The sequence below is a fragment of the Puntigrus tetrazona genome, chromosome 24 (genome assembly GCF_018831695.1).
Source record: "Puntigrus tetrazona isolate hp1 chromosome 24, ASM1883169v1, whole genome shotgun sequence".
NCBI lineage: Eukaryota > Metazoa > Chordata > Actinopteri > Cypriniformes > Cyprinidae > Puntigrus > Puntigrus tetrazona.
In genome coordinates, this window is record NC_056722.1 from 19,756,485 (window position 1) to 19,773,780 (window position 17,296).

The following is a 17,296-nucleotide window of genomic DNA, read 5'->3' on the forward strand; positions in this document are numbered from 1 at the left end:
CAATTTCCTCCTGTGCTTGATTAGAGCACAGATACTTGTTTCCTAATCGGTCATGCGGAAATAGAAAAAAAAGGACATTTGCATTGATTTCCTCTCCCTACACCATTAAAGGAATTGTTCACCCAAAAATTACAATTTGCCAAAAACTCAAAACTCAGGCCATCCAAAATGTAGATGAATTTGTTGCTTTGTCAAAACAGATTTGGAGAAATCTAGCATTATACATCTCTTACTCACCAATAGAGCCTTTGCAGTGAATGGATGCCGTCAAGATTAGCTGTTAAAACATCACAATAATCCACAAGTAATCCACACAACTCCATCAATTTACATCTTGCGAAGCAAAAAACAGCATGTTTGTATAAAACAAATCCATCAAGGTCTGTGAAGATATATGCATTATTTATTAAAAAACTAAAATGTCTTATCCCAGTGAGCTAGAGACACCCTGTCTGTTTATATTCTGCTACATTATAATGACTGGCTTACTATATATCATGCCACTTATTATATGGCCAAATTAATAAATAATTATATATTTTAACAGACGGGAAATTGCATTTTTAAAAATATCTCTAGTGCATAAATCACTTCAGCATTCAACATGAAATTAAAATTCACCTTGTCTTCATTGTAAATGCATGTTATAGATCTTTTTGTGAATTACTGGTTTGTTTTTTTTGTCATTTATTTTTTTATTGTTTTTATTTATTCATCTGACCTTGTGATTTTAATCTAAATGAACAATTATAACAGTTGACTTGTCTGTACTAATGTGGCCTACATCTCAAAAATCTCAAAAGTCTTTTTGTTTGTCCTTTTCGATAATTCATTATACTTGGATGTACGACACAATACTGAAGCAAAGATCTATTTCGTCTTGACTTTAACATGTAAAATACACCAAAGAAAAACAAAACAAAACGCACACAAACATTTCGAAAACATCAGGAAAACAATAATTATTTACTTGCGTTTTCAATAAAATAAAACGACAGACAATGTTAACTGTTATCAACAACAACGAAAATGACAATAATTTATAGCACTCTTAAAGCAACAGTGCGACCTAATTTGTTTACATAAAAAAACAGTGATGGACCAAAGGAAGGCCTCAAGGGAATTTTTATGGTCCGATTGGCATTTGCACGTTTTAATAGAGGTCAGACAGTAAAATGCAGATCTGGCTGAAAGCGTTCAGGTTTGTAGGCACTGTATGTATTTTCTACAGTGTTCCAGTGGCTGAAGAAGGGCCAGGCGCTCAGTGGTCAGCACGGCCCGAGGGTTCAGTGTTAGTAACCGCTGTTTCTCTATAAGAAACCAGTGAACGGGACAAAATAAGGAGGTTTGGGTTGTGCTGTGATTGAAATCTTCACAGGGTCCTCTTTTTCATTACCACACTCGACAGGACTCCTCCCCCCTGTTCATGACTGACGGTTCAGGGCAGTTAAAAGCTTTTCTGAACTCTTCATAGTTGCTCATCGCCCCGATAACCCTTCATCATAGTAACAAAAGTGAAGTGAGTGACATTGAAGGATGAGGGATGTAATATAGATGTAAATGAGCTGTGTGTATATTAATGCATCGTACCTATATTTAGGAGGGCTGTGAGCTCCGCTCTGGATCTGATCACGTGCCGCTTCTGGTCTGTAGGCATTACAGCGAACCTAGAAAATTACAATAGATACACAACAAATCAATAGAGTCCCGTTTAAATCAGGACATTACAGGGAAAACCTTTTTTTTTTTTTTTTTTTTTTTTGCACTGCTCAGTTTTTAGATCTGGGCTATTTGGCCTTTCATAATACGACATTTCAAACTAGTGGAAAGAAAATATCCAAAATACACTCTCAAGTATTTATTTAATAATTATTATATAGTAATTATTTCTTATTATTGTGCTCTATGTGCTTCTGCATATTTCAGTTACAATATATATTTTTTATTTATTTATTTTTTTTTTTTTGGAATCTATTCAGACGATCTCCAAGTCTGGCGATAGCACTTTTAGCATAGCTTAGCATAGATCATCAAATCCACTTAGACCAGTAGCATCGCATTTAAAAAAAACAAAACAAAGAGTTTCATTGTTTTCCCTATTTAAAACTGAACTCTTCTGTTATTATGTTGTGTACTAGGACCGGTGGAAAATGAAAAGTTGCAATAACTATACAATACAGGAACTATACTCCCATTCTGGTGTGATAATCCAGGTAATAGGAACTTTAAAAAATAGTCGCCAGCTTGCAAGACACACTCAGCTCAATGGATTCAAAAACGGTGAAACTTAAAATTTAAACATATCCAAAATCCCCCCCAAAAAAGATAGAAAATAAAATGAAAGAATTATTTTAAATCTGCCATCATCAAATGTACAGGTCTCTATTTTGGAAATTATGCAAATGAATGACTTGTCATAAACTACATTTTCACTTTAAGTATTCACTTTGAGAAAGTGTGTACTAAAACTACCATGCTACCCTGTCATAAAATGCTAATTCTAATATTGCATGCTATACATATACAACCCCAAAATGTCACAAAGCAGACACATTTTAATACTTCAAATTTTTTAAGAATAAAAACATGATGTTTGTGACATCTGACGTTTAAGCCTAAACATTTCTGTGTGAAATGCAGAATACTGACGTGAGCATAACTGAGGAAAAACAGCTGGTTGTTGGTCAGACCCACACCAGGTAAAAGAGGCTCCTCGACTCCTGCTCTCTCTTTTTCAATCCATCTCCTATAGGCCTGCAGACAAGTTCACGTGTACAAGTACATTTACATTTAGTCATTTAGCAGACGCTTTTATCCAAAGCGACGTACAAATGAGGTAAAAAAAAAAAAGTATGCTTAAATATACCAAAACCATTACATGAATTTTTATAAAAACGATTCCTCATTATTCCAAATGTTCTTTCATTTATGAAACACAAACTGGGTTAATTTAGGTTCTGGTCATTTTTCATTTAAACATGGAATAAATAAGGCATTCAGAAATGTATTCACTGAAAATCTGAGAAAAGTAGAGAAAAGTAGAATCATTATTTTGAGTCACATTTTTCTGTTAGCAGTCTGAACGATGCGTATACAATTAATAACAAATATATCAAAGTATATTTTTCCCTTTTTTGTGATCGATCAAAATTTGAAATGAGACGAGTCGACGGTAAATCAGATTCAGGTCACTTTAGGATAATTATAGTGGAAAATGCTGTAATACCCTGAAAGATTCTCTCATGCCTCCATTGTCAGCAATGTTCTCTGCCAGAGTCCTCTTCCCCTTGACCTTGAGAGGGGATTGTGGGTATTAAGTATTAGATTGGAAGCTCTGCTACATTCTGATGACACCTTCAAACAGGAATGCATTAAAAAGGCTGGTGCCTACTGTACATTTAACCCCGCCTCTTTCCAGTGGTAATTGTTATACTGGTCGATCATGCATTGTGTCTTTTCATTGAAGCGGGTGATTGAGGAGTTGCTCCACCACTGGTCCAGGTTCCCATCTTTGTCATATTTCCTGCCTAGATGAACGCAGATAAACACAGATGGCCTTAAGAATCTAGCTGTCACCATGGCGACACGTGTTGAGACTCATTATACATCAAATGGCCTCACCATTGTTATCAAAGCCATGGGTCAATTCATGCCCCACAATTACTCCGATCGCTCCATAGCTCAAGGATCTGACACAAGAACACATTTCACTGATTACCTTTTCTAAAAATTCACTTAATCTCAAGCATATAATGAATACGTAAATCAAAAGAGTGATGCCCAGCCTGATCTCACAGCAATTTTACAAAGTGGCTAATTCGTAAGCTTACTCGTAAAAATGCATATGATTTTTACTTAAACGTATGCATTTTACAATTTGCACAATATGTATGAATTTGCACGAATAACTTACAACTAACTCCGCCACTAAACCTAATCGTACTCGAATCGTACAAAATCGTACGAGAGAGGTTATACAAATTTGTACAAATTATCCACCTCGCAAAATACATACAAATTGTTCGTGAGATAGCATTGCTGTGTCTCACCGAGGGTAGTCAAGTCCCCAGAAAAATGGCTTCTGAAGTTCTCCTGCAGGGAATCCTGGGTAGAAGAAGACGGTTCAATTAGACATCAAATAACAGAACGTGAAACACTATTTCTATTTCTATTTCTAAAACAGAGAACACACAACTATTTCACCAAATAGATGCCAAACCAGAAATGTTTTTAGGACTCATATTAGACTGGATATCAGTTATTATTATTATTAATGCACTTTTAAAGGCAAATCATTGTTATTGAGGCTCATATGTGTACTAAATAGTTTATAAGGGTAGCAAAATATACATCTGCACAAATGTAATCAAGTATTTTATGATCATCAAGTCTACAGTGATATTGTGATAGAATTTTTTACAATTAAAATGTTCAGATATTTTAAAACTTAATTCATTAATGTGATGGCAAAACTGTATTTTTAGAAATTACTTCTTTCTTATCATCATCATCATCATCAGTTGTGCTTCTTAATATATTCTTAATATTTTTTTAAGATGAAACTTCCGTTAAAGGAAAATATTGTTAGCACAGGACACTGATCAATCAAAACCAAGTACTCAAAGCTCTTTATTTATTAATGAACTGAAATGCATTACTCACTGATCTGGTTTGTAGAGGAGCTGTAAAATGCATTTACTGTTGTTGGGTTGGTGAACCACCTAAGGGGGAAAAATGATTTTTCATCTTGTTCAAAGACAGATTTATCTCGTTTTAACAGGCTTTGAAAATGTTGACAACTTACTCTGTGCGTGGGACTGTTTTTCTCAGCCAGCCGATGTCCGACTGAGCGATGAACTTCAGAGTCTGCATGACATTCCCAAAGTAGTCTGCCTCACTGAAGGCCAACTGTGTATAAACATATAACCCTAATTGAGTTGCACTGATATCTGCCGAACACAAGACGGTTAAATAGAATAACAACAACAACGAGATGAACTAAATCTAGAAAGCTTGCAAACACACTTGTTTGAGGTCCTCGTTAATATAGGTGTCATTTAAGATGAAGTCCGGGTAGCCCACTTTCGCCAAGACAGCATGAGCCTACGGTGAGATACAGACGGTAATAATGTGAAAAAGAACTATTTCATTGATGCTGTGTATTCGTAGCTGTCACAGATACACTGGAAAACACCTTTTCTGTTGCTTTTCTCTTTGTTTCCTTATCCATCCAGTCGTTCTCCTTCTCAAGTATGTCAATAAATGCCGATCGGATACCATTTATCAATTCCTCCATCTTCATAAAAATGGAAAGATTCATTTAAGAGCATGTTTATCAGTTTACAGTAAAATGGTTTATGCTGTTATTTGGTATTAGTTCCACTAGAGGGGGACAGAAATGAAATCAATCACACTGAATACTGAAGTACTGTTGCTAAAATCATACAAAAATAAATTTCAGTAATTTGAGTTCAAAATAAATAAAAAATAGAAATAATTATTTTAAATTGTAATAATGTTTCACAATATTACAGTTTTTATTGTATTTTAGTCAAATAAATGCAACCGTGGCATTGAAAATATTAACCACTCCAAACCTTTGAACATGTTATTTATTTCTGTTATTGCAAGCTGAAACAATACATATATTTGTGTGAACTGTGTATTAAGAAACAGCAAAAATAGAAATAGCTATGGACTTTTTCAAGTTTGTCAGCAGCAGAAGTCGTCAAAAAAAACTTTTGAGGATTGTTTTATAGTTTAATATATATTAAAATGTTATTTATTCCTGTAACAACAAAGCTGAATATATATATATATATATATATATATATATATATATATATATATATATATATATATATATATATATATATAAAATCACATCACGATTAATTGCAATCAAAATAAAAGTTTTTGTTTACATAAAATATGTGTATACTGTGTATATTTATTATGTATATATAAATACACACGTATATATTTAAGAAAAACATTGTTTATATATCAAATATATTTGTAGATAAATATATACATTTATGTACATGTAAATATTTTAAATATATATACTGTATGTGTGTATATACATACAGTACACATACATAAAAACTTTTTAAATTGCAATCAATCATTTCACAGCAGTATATATATACCGGTATATATATGCAGTATGAATAGTTTGAATTACTATAAGTCGTACCATGTGTTTCTTGTCCTCTTGGAAATGCTTATCAACAAAGAGCCTACCGGTGGCATAGATGAGTGTGTTTTCTACATAATTCACACACTTGTCCCAGCGAGGGGTCAGAGAGGTGGTCCCTGTGGTAACCTGAGAAGAGACGGATATATCATATTGTAAACCACAGCAAAGCTATTATTATCCAAAGATTGGTGGAGATTTACAATGAGGATGTTGTTCACTAACCCGAGCAAAGTCCTGGTATCGGTAGAGAAAGCGTCGACTCAAGGTCGTGATTCTGGAAAAAACTGATCTCCATATGACATAATTGGCAACTGTCCTGGGGCGAGGGTGGAAAAAAAAATTGTAGCAGATGAATTACAGAGTAATCTTGACTCTGTTATTGAGCAGAGCGGGTATGAAACAGGTAGATCATAAAGAGAGCACACACAGTGATCACATAAGTGACGCTGTCCAGACCAGCAGAGGTAGAGCCCTAGGGCTCTGATGTTGGTTTTAATGAGGTTGTAATATTTTTAAATGCTGTCTGGATACCTGGTTTCTGTGGCGTTGATGAGTTTGAAGAGGTCTTTAAAGTATTGTGGGGCACGCACGATCACCTGCTCTGAAGAGGAGATTTTCAGATCAGGGTACAGCTCAGTGTCAATCACTGCTCTCACGAAACCCAGCCAGTTAAACTGCAAAAAAAGTACAAAAATAGATAGCATATAACAATAGCTATGTTTTATACGGATTATTTCTGTCACACTCTAAGAAAAAAGGTACAAAAGCTGGGGAGACCTTTGTACCTATTAGGTTATATATATATATATGATTTATGATTGCAACTTTTCCTGCAATTCTTGCAAATCTAAGATGTACATGAGTTTATAACTTGCAATTGTAAAATAAAAACTTGGGATTTAGGGAAAAAAAAGTCTTATTTGTTAGATAAAACATAAAAATATTGTGAGATAAAAATTACCAATTGTTGACAACAAGCAAAAAAAACAACAACTCAATTCTCAATATGTAAACTTTTCAATATGTAAAATTTTGTGGGAAAAAGGCAATTAATAAACTAGAAATAAACTCACAGAGATACAGTCAGATTTGTGAGAGGAAAAATTACTTTTTTTAATCTATGGCAAAAAAACAAAACAAAAATATTATTTGCAATTGTGAGATGCAAACTTGGAATTAAAAGAAAATACTGAAATGTGAGATAAAAAGGTACCAATTAGCTTGTTTATTTATTCTGTAGTGAAAACAAACAAAAAACTTGTAATTGCAATTTATAGTCACAATAATTGTTAGACATAAACAAAATTTTGAGAAAAGAAGCCACAGTCATTGTTATTTTATGATACCTAATGCAGAAATATGTTACCTACAAGAAGCATTTTTCAAAAAAAAAATCATAAATGTCAAATGCTTACGATTGGAAGTGTGTAGTAGTGATTGTTATGGGATTAATATTCAACTTGTAACATTTAAAAAATAATTAACAGAATTAACACAGTATTTTGTTCTGGCTCATATATTTATTTACTAATAAGTAAATCTATTTTTTATGTGGAACGTAATATACCTTTATATTAATAAAAATGCACTTACATCTGGAACAGTGCGCTGCAGTTTAGACAAGCTGTACTTGTTGTACATGTTCTCGCTGGTGCGGTTCTCGTAGGGGATCACAATCTACAGAAGAGCACACACTCCACTGAAGCATCAAGCACCTTGACAGCAATCTTTTGTTTTTTTTTCTCAATGCCAGTGCTTTGAAGCAATTTGGTTTCTCCAGTGTTTGGGTGCTCACCTGTGCAAGTTTGATCTCAAAATCAAGTACTGGTTTCATCTGAGCCTCAGCGTCCTGCTCATTGGCTCCCAGCATGACAGAAACATCAACCATCAACCTTAAAAGAGCTTCTCGGTACTGCAGAGAGGCATGAAATGAAAAGTTTGAGAAAGCTGAGACATAAGCAGGACTGACTGCGACAGTGTGTAACGATATACAGGTTGACAGATGTACCGATGTACCATTTGTGCCTCAGTTGTGTTGGTGATGTAATCTTCTCTGGATGACAGTGACAAAGAGGCCTGATCCAGCTAGAAAAAGAAATACTTTATTGTTTTGTACAAACAGGTAGCCCCGCCCTAAACTCCCACCATTGGCTGAGCCAGAAGGAGACATGTAAGGCCTTTCATACTAGTCTCACCTTGATGATGTACTGGTTTGAGTTCTTGTCGTCAGGAGAGACGTAAAGCCGAATGAGGACGGACTTGCTGTGACGACTGCGTATCTGCGCTATTGTTTCCAGCAAACTAAACTGAGACTCCACCCACCGCGAGGAGAAGCCCAAGGCGTCGCCTAAGACCGGCCAGCGAAACTCCTTCAGCTTCAGATTCTTCAGCAGAGGTTTAGCATCCACAATCTCCAAAGCAGCTGTCAGGATTGAGGGAGGAAGGGAGTGATGAAGAAATAGCATTAGTCACTTGGCAGATGCTTAGCAGGGATTCCTAAACTTTCAAGTCAACTGAATTCCTGAAATATTTACTTGAAGTTCAGCCTGAGATTATTGGTTAATATTAACAATATATTAAGAACGCGGCATATTTAACGGCATATTTCTTATTGTTATTAGCAGCTCTTATGGCTTATTCCCAGTTCTATGATGCCATTTATTGGTCAGAAATCATTAAGAATAATATATATACACTGTCATGCAAACATTTGGGATTCTTATTTAATCAAAAATACAGCAGAAGTAATAATATTGTGAAATATTATTGCAATTTTAAAAAATGTATTTAACATTTAACAAGTACTTGCATCTAAAATAAAAGTTTTTTTTTTTTACATAATAGATGTGTGTATATTTATAATGTATATAAACATATAAATATAAACATGCATATATAAACAATATATAAACATATTTTTCTTAAATATATACATGTGTTATGCATTTATACATTATATAAAATATAAATACATTTAAACGCATGTAAATAGTTTCAAAAAGACTTATATTGACACTTTTAAACAACAGTAAATACATATACAAGTTATTTTGATTTTAAATGTTTATAATAATAATTAGTTAAATAAGACAGAACTTGATAGATAGATAGATAGATTTCCCCATCCCATTACATGAAATTACAGATATCCTATGTTCATTTTTATTATATAATTCAAGAATGAATCGCATCAAAATATTGCTGCGTGCATGAAACTCCAAAGAGCTCTTACATTCATTCATGCAGGACATGTAGAGGACTTTGGCCTTCTTCACTGCCTCAATGTCATCTCGTCCGATGGGCTTCTCTAACAACTCTGTGGCACAAACATTCAGTATTAACGCACCTTATTTGGACCCGAAGGTTTATTTGGGTCAGAATCATGTGGATCTGTGCACCTTTCAGTTTGAGGTCTACATTCTGTCTGAGCCATGGGTAAATCCCGTAGCTGGATGAGTCTTCAGGAATGGGGTTGTCCCGGAGCCAGCCTCCGCATGCGTACTGGTAGAAATCATCACACGGTTCTACTGACTGATCTATCTTACTCAGGATGGAACCGGCTAGAGAAGACACATCAGCAAACACAGATTCAGCATTACAGTAATCTCAGAGAAGCAAACACAGTGTTTCAACTGAATAGAGGTTTCTCTGAATGATAACGCCTGCTTATTATGTTCAAAGTAAGAGTGAGTGAGTGCAGTTGAGAGAATTACTGCTATTGGTGGTTGCCTACTGGTCCAAGTTGGAAAAAAAAGTACATATAATATTCTGTATCTGCATACCTGCTTCGATACAATGTGGTGTGAGGCAGAAGTCATCATTGCTTGCTTTGTGTGAGACTACAGGGGCAGAAGAAAAAAAAAAGTCAAGCAGAGCGATCAAGATAGCTATGCCCTGAAATGGCTGCCAAACATTGCGTTATGAGCATTTGAGCACAAACACACAAACACACACACACACACACACACACATAGATATTCAGATCCAACTGCGCTCAGGCTTTAGCTGTCCATGCTCTGGATGTCACAAGACAAAAACATAGTGCATGCTCTACTACACACATTGCAAACATCTACAAACATGGCTGGGGGAAAGTAACATGTTACAACATAATGTCCTAAAAAAGCAGCTAAGTAATTTTCCTTAAAAATGTTAATTACTTACATTTTCTTAACTCTATGTATGCATCCACTATTACATTAAATGATAATAAATTAAATCACAAAACATTAAAGAAACATTGTTTAATATATAAATATTGTTTATTGCTTGCTTTTTATATTTAATATAATTAGATTTTATATAATTTAATTTAATTTAAATCCCTGCTTGAAATGTATACATCTAATTTTTAAATGTAGGGTTATTATAGTTAACTAAAACTATAACCATAATATTAATAATAATAACAACAACAACAAAATGTTTCTTAACTGAAATAAATGAAAATCATTGAAATGAAATCAAAAATTGTTTAAAAATAATTGTAATTGTAGCTAGTTGACAAAGCAGTATTTCATGATTTGTTGTGATATAAGTAAACCTGAAATAAAAATAATATATAAACTATCATGGAATTTAAAAATAAATTCGTAAAAAAAAAAAAAAAAAAATATATATATATATAGCTTTATTTAATTTAACTTATTTACATTTTTGTTTGCCTAAGAACTCTTTAAGACCTATATTCCTTTGAGTCTTCACTAATAAGGCTGTGAATGATCCAGTTTCATCACATTTGTCATAAAATGGTGTACAGTCAGAAAACTGGCTGCACAATGCAGTGTTATTCAATATTGTATCAAAATACAGTGTGCATAGACCCTGCAGTAAATTGAATTAATGGAGCAAAACAACAAATACATTTTGCAATATCTGCTTCAGCGCACTGAAACTCGATCAGCGCAAACTCTCCATGCAGAGATCAGTGAAACTGTGTGAAATTGTGTTTCAGTGAGTTTGACTGAGCTCATACTGTATGTTGTGAAATCGGACAAGCATTGCTTTTAAAGGCCTGTGTTTATGGTTCAGTCCACAACTGGACAGCAGATGACCACAGCAGGATCCAGCACCCGGCCCCGTGGGACTGAGCCTCATTATCCCCACAAGCAGCAGACACAGCTGAGAGTGTGTGTGTGTGACTGGAATATGTACAGACAGAAATGAGCATAATTACACTCTAGTCTCACCGCAAATATGCAGGCAGCCCTCAACAACTGAGAACAATAAGAAGAACATCATTTATTTGCTGTCTTAACTGTACACCACCCAGAAAACATTTACATATACCAAAATACATTCACGTACGCTCGTACAGCCTGCCATGAGGTGTACATTCACATCGTCTCAGCTTCCACGAGACCCATTCGCATCGTTTCAGCACTCTTAAAGTGACAGTTCACCCAAATATGAATATTCTGCCTCTATTTATTCACCCTCATATCATTCAAAAAAATTGTAAGGGGCATTTTTATGGCAGACCATGTCTATTCAGTTTAACAGACTGAATTTTTAGAGAGAAAAAAAAATTATATATATATATATATATATATATATATATATATATAATTCTGACTATTTTAATCTATCTATCTATCTATCTGTATGTATCCTGCACATGTTCTTATGCAGTTTTTATCATGGAGCAAAGAGGAAACTGACAACAAGCTGACAGACAAGGCAGAGCAAATTTCAGACAATAATACTGTTTTGTGGCTCTTTAATATGTCTTTTAACATTTCACTGAAGCGGCTCAAGTTCAAGCAGCACACATTAACCGATTGTCTTTTCATATTTAGGTGACGTATTATGTACCTTTTTACAGTGTAATACAAGTGTCTGGTCTCCCCAGAATTTGTCTGTGAAGTTTTAGCACAAAATACCCTACAGATCATTTATTATATCGTGTGTTATATTTCTTAAACTACTGTTAGCATGTTTTGCTCAAACATTAGTTGGTGGAAATTTATAGATTAAGGGGCGGAAATATTATAATGAGATCCCTTTGCAACGTCACAAGGAGAGAGAGATCAGACGTGCTGTTTTTTTTCAGACGCTTGCAGAAAAAGGCTTACTAAAACGACTCAATCAAGCTCTTTTCTTGCAAGTTAATGCCTCACGATTGAGATTTTTTTATATCTCACAATTATAAATGAGCCATTAACACAGTATTAGGAAAAAAATCGGAAACCGTATAAGAAAAAAAGCTCCGCAATTACCATACAAGTAATTCCTATTACTTCCATACAATTCATACGGGCCAAGCACGGGGTTGGATCGCTTAATGACAGAATTTTCTTTTTTAGGTCAACTATCACTTTAAAAACACACTCTTTCCTAAACATAAGCAGCGCATTCCCAAATGACACAGAAATACACACTCACAGCCTGTAGCCTCAAAACTTTAAAGACACATATACATGTTTTCTAACCAGAGCTTCTACTTACTGTGCTAATTACAGCCTTCAAAGACACGCTGTGTGTGTAACAGTATACACTCCAAAAATAATCTCACACACAGTTCGACTGACCTCAAAGCACAAATAACTATCTATCTCTCTATCTATCTATCTATGTATGTGAAATATAAAAACATCTTCGCAGCGAGTAGGTAATTGCGCATGCGATTTACTCACCTGTGATGACAGCTATCAGTAATGCAATGCATACACACACACACACTGCTAGTGCGGCTTTCAGGAGAGTGTTGGGGCCCGCGCTCGCTTTGGATCCTTCTCTCCCCAGCCTCTCCATTTCCATACTACCACCGAGTTGAGTGCGTTCTCTCTCTTTCTATTCCTCCCTCTGTCCCTCTCACCCGGTTTTCACCCCGCCTGGCCCGGAGATACGCTCTTTAAGTCCTGATCCCAGGTCAGCGCTCCTTTTGGGGGCCGTGTTGAGGTGTCTCTCCTCACAGGTCTCAGATCATTGGCAGATGCACAGCATAAAGAGTCATGCTCTACTTGCCAAAGAGTATCCTAGACTAAGAGAGAGGATAGGAGAAAAAGAGAATAGGCAAAAAAAAAAAAGGGAGGGGAAAGAGCGTGAAGGAGAGAGCTAGGAGATCCAACAGTAGGAGGAATTCTTTTCCTCAGAGCCAACTGGAGCACCTTACTTACAGGAGTAATTATGTGGCGTCCTGCAGGAAGGGCGGGATGACTGGATGTGTGTGTGTGTGTGTATATATATATATATATGTGTGTGGATTTACCTCTATATAGTCTTTATGCGCAAGGTGTGTGTTTTCTGAGTCTCTGCACCTGCCCACTCAACACTAAGTTTGAGATGATGAACGTAACCACTTCCTCTGTTTATTCTCAGAATGTCCCACAACATAAAATAGATTGAGGAACATACGCGGCGTGACGATGATGGTGTGTCTGTGCCAGGACACAGTCTACTGTACATGCAGTGTTTCCTAGAAGAAGTTTTGTCTGATAGATCTGATAATTTTATCTGGGCTGTGTGGACGTGAAAATGAACGTCGGTTGCATGAGCCTCACCATAAATACTTGAGAGGTAGCAGCCCTGTTTTATCATAAATATTTGTTTGTGGTCTGATCTTATCACTAACAAATACATCTATGTTTATTATTCAGTTTAGCTGCTGGCTTGAGGTGCTCCTTGTGATAAAAAAACTTTTCATATTTCGAAAGTATCATGATTTGAAATAGTCTTAAATGTTGTTGTTATTTTTCATTTAAGTAGATCAAATCTTATCTATAATATAAACAAATTCTATAAATTCATCTTAGTATTTTAATTAAATTCTAAAATGTTTTTTTCAGTATTAATAGTAAATATAATGAATATTTAATGTATATGCAGTTTTTAGAATATTTTGTATTATATATAAATATAATTTAATATATAATGTATGTATTTCTACATACGTAATTTTTATACACAGTATACAAACATATTATGTAAAGAAAAACCTTTATTATGGATGCAAATAATCATTATTAATTGTTTCTTATCACACTAATGGAAATAAATATAAAGAACTGTAAACCTATTTTATTTCATATAGGTGCCAAAAAACATTTTTAATTTTTGTTTAGTATTTAAGTTGACTAAATTCAAGTTGTTTGGTTTAAATTGTACTAAAATAGTAGTAAAACTAAAAACGAAAAGCTAATAAAAACTAATAGCATATCTTGAAAACAATATATGTTCAAGTACTATGTCATTTCATGGTACATTAATATGGTGGCGTGCTAGCATGCAGTGAACACTGTACTTCTTAGTATGGTTAAATGCAAATATTTACTTAATCAATTTGAACAAACAAACTGAAGAGATTATTCATGAAATGACTGTCAAGCGTCCCCAAAGAATTATTCATCTTATCTTATGATAAGAAATACATGCACTTGCTGAGCCATCAGGAGATGACAGGACTACTATCTTGTTTAGTTAACGGAGGGAAGGTTTCCATGTCTTGAGTCAGAGAGATGTCAAAAGGGTTGAAGATCCTCAGCTGTTAGCAGCTGGAGTGAATAAACATTTGTTACGTGCAAGTGGGAAGATCTTTTTCCCATAATTTAACAAGATCATTCTCAACATTTTATTTGGACTTTTTCCTCTAAATGCAATTCATTTTTCTTTCTTATAATGTAAGTTTATTCTCAACGTTTTTATATTTTTCTCAAGCGTTTTTTTTTATTTTTATTATTCATTTTGTCTTATTTCTTAAAATGTATTGACCTTTTGACTGCATAATTGAATTAGTTTATTCTGAAAAGTTGTATTTTCTTTGTATTTTATTATCAATTTAATGGGTTCATTCTTGAAATGTTTTTTTTACTTGTCTGTAATGTAAATATGGTTTTATTTCTTATTATTGTTTGGCCCTAATACTTTTCTGTAAAACACAAATATGGCATGAGAAAGCTTAAATGAAAATTAGAAATTTTGCCTTGGAAAATTTTAAGCGCTAAATTTACTGGAAATTATTAAAAATTAAATATCAGTATTTAAAAAAACTAACAAAAAATTACAAATGCACATTAAATCATGAATAAAAAAAAAAAAAAAAAAAAAGTAAAACAAAGCTAAAAATGTGAATCAGATTTATAACAAATAACATTTGCTTAAATGTCATTCACTTTTATGCAGCACTGTTGATTTGTAAAGCATTTTCCCCTAGAAAAATCTCTATTTTCCTTCAAAGTAAACACTATATAAACTGCAGATCACAGAATGAGATTAATGTGGAATGTTTCAACAAAGCATAGACTGTTTTCTTATTGCCTGGCCTTATCACCTGGGACTCATCTCTAACAGACATTAGAATTGCACAGGACGCAAATCCCATGAATTATACCGGAAAGAGATAACATAAATTCTGTGGTAAAATGTTTGGCTTTGACGCTGATGTGTAAGTGATTGTTCACTGGTCATCTTCCCCTCTTGCTGAAGCACTGAAAGAGATTTAAAAATGACAACTGGATGTATTGTGACAGCTTAAAAAAAGAAAAAGAAAAAAGGCTGCTGCATAGCACCATTGTCAAGTTGAAACAGACAATTACAGCTGGACCTAAAAATTATAAGCCTTATCTATTTATCTCCTGATTATTCCTGACTAATATATATATATATAATTATAATAAATATATGCATATGCGTGTATATATATATGTGTGTGTGTGTGTGTGTGTGTGTGGTGTGCGCGCGCGCATTACTGTGACAAAAATCTGTTACATTTGACAATATCAAATAAAATTAATTTCGAATTTAAATTTGATTTTAAATGTATCTATATAACACTTTTTTCACAATAAAAAAATAGTAATAATTCCCAAGCAGCTTTATAAAGAATGGAACTGAGCCTTAAAAAAAACTATATTTATACACAAAGCAATTGTGGTTAGTGAGGAGGCGAGAGCTTCTTTTTACAGACATCATTTTCCAGGGGGAGCGTATCGTGTCTCATTAAGTTGTTAGTGAACAGGAGGCCGTGGTCAGGAACACCAACTACACAAAGAGGGAGGATCGGCTCCTCGGCATGGGATGATACAGATGAAACCGGTATTTAAAGGCAAGACAGAGAAGGGTACACAAACATTAGTTTAAACACAGGCCGTAGAGATATGGAACACATGCAGGACACTGGATGAGAAAACGAGTGAGCCAATGAGAGACTGAGATACGGGGGAGGGACTGCATCGCTGAACTAAACCTCATGCATCGCTGCTTTGTTTACAGTATGCAGAAAAACAGAATGACAATGTGTCATTACACTGAGATACTAAACACACACACACACAGCTCCTCAATTCATAGGCATCACTGACAATAAGAATACAAGTTTATACACATTAAAATAGCTGAAACGAAAGCTGATAGACACTCCTTTCCAAACTGAACCATGGTTATTGTCATTTTTACAAAATAAATGTATTGTTAGCAATAATTATTTAATATTATTTTCAGCCAGTTATCAACCCAAAGATGTACTAAATAAATTGCATAAAACACAGATTGAATTAAAAAAAGTTAATAATTGTATTCATTAATATTTCTTACCTTAATTAAATTTATTTATTATTTGCTGGAAAAATGTTATGATCGATAAGTCATGGCAGATTGTGTTTTTACATTATTGTAACGCATCAAAATAGGCTGAGAAATGTTAAGTTTATTGTGAAAGTTATATAAATGTTTTTTTTTCCTGTTTGGGGGGGTTATGATGGTGGTATCTAGTAATTTTAAGACATTTAGCAATAAAATTACAGTAACTTGTAAAAGTCAGCAGAAATATTCACACAACAATGTTGTTATGATTTGCCTAACTTGGCCATACCCTCCAGATAATTGTGGTCTCCGTTTCCCCACAAACTTACCCTACTGTATGAAGCCAAGCTTACTGTGACATTTATCAAAGCAAACCGTCAATTTAGAGTATTATGGTAGAAATAAGCACTCCTATCAATCATACGGCTGCCTTTGCTGTAGAAAAGAAAAAAAAACCCAGATGTGACAACTTGAGATTTTTGGTGCCTCCTTTAACCAGAGGCCCACAGCAATGCATGGACCACTAAAATACATTCACTAAAATAGCTGCTTAATTACATGTCTAATGGATTTTGT

The 17,296-nt window shown here is 34.3% G+C and overlaps 1 protein-coding gene across 3 annotated transcripts; it reads right to left on the reverse strand.

Moving 5' to 3' along the window:
- Positions 1 to 385: 385 nt before the first annotated feature.
- phex (phosphate regulating endopeptidase homolog, X-linked) lies at positions 386 to 13,209 on the reverse strand. 3 transcript variants are annotated; one of them, XM_043225573.1, is made up of 23 exons: positions 12,838 to 13,209; positions 11,392 to 11,418; positions 9,985 to 10,041; positions 9,601 to 9,762; positions 9,435 to 9,518; positions 8,398 to 8,624; positions 8,219 to 8,287; positions 7,998 to 8,114; positions 7,796 to 7,879; positions 6,734 to 6,876; positions 6,425 to 6,518; positions 6,200 to 6,328; positions 5,195 to 5,296; positions 5,026 to 5,103; positions 4,805 to 4,908; positions 4,663 to 4,721; positions 4,050 to 4,104; positions 3,622 to 3,689; positions 3,397 to 3,527; positions 3,227 to 3,292; positions 2,650 to 2,754; positions 1,591 to 1,667; positions 386 to 1,495 (listed from the first exon to the last, which is right to left on the reverse strand). In XM_043225573.1, the coding sequence occupies exons 1-23, from the start codon at positions 12,959 to 12,961 to the stop codon at positions 1,393 to 1,395; spliced, it is 2,265 nt and encodes a 754-aa protein (XP_043081508.1). In that variant the 5' UTR covers positions 12,962 to 13,209; the 3' UTR covers positions 386 to 1,392. The 3 variants fall into 3 exon arrangements, with proteins under 3 accessions (XP_043081508.1, XP_043081510.1, XP_043081509.1); XM_043225575.1 differs by lacking the exon at positions 11,392 to 11,418 and adding an exon at positions 11,178 to 11,343 and having other exon boundaries at positions 12,838 to 12,973; XM_043225574.1 differs by lacking the exon at positions 11,392 to 11,418 and having other exon boundaries at positions 12,838 to 13,184.
- Positions 13,210 to 17,296: the final 4,087 nt, after the last annotated feature.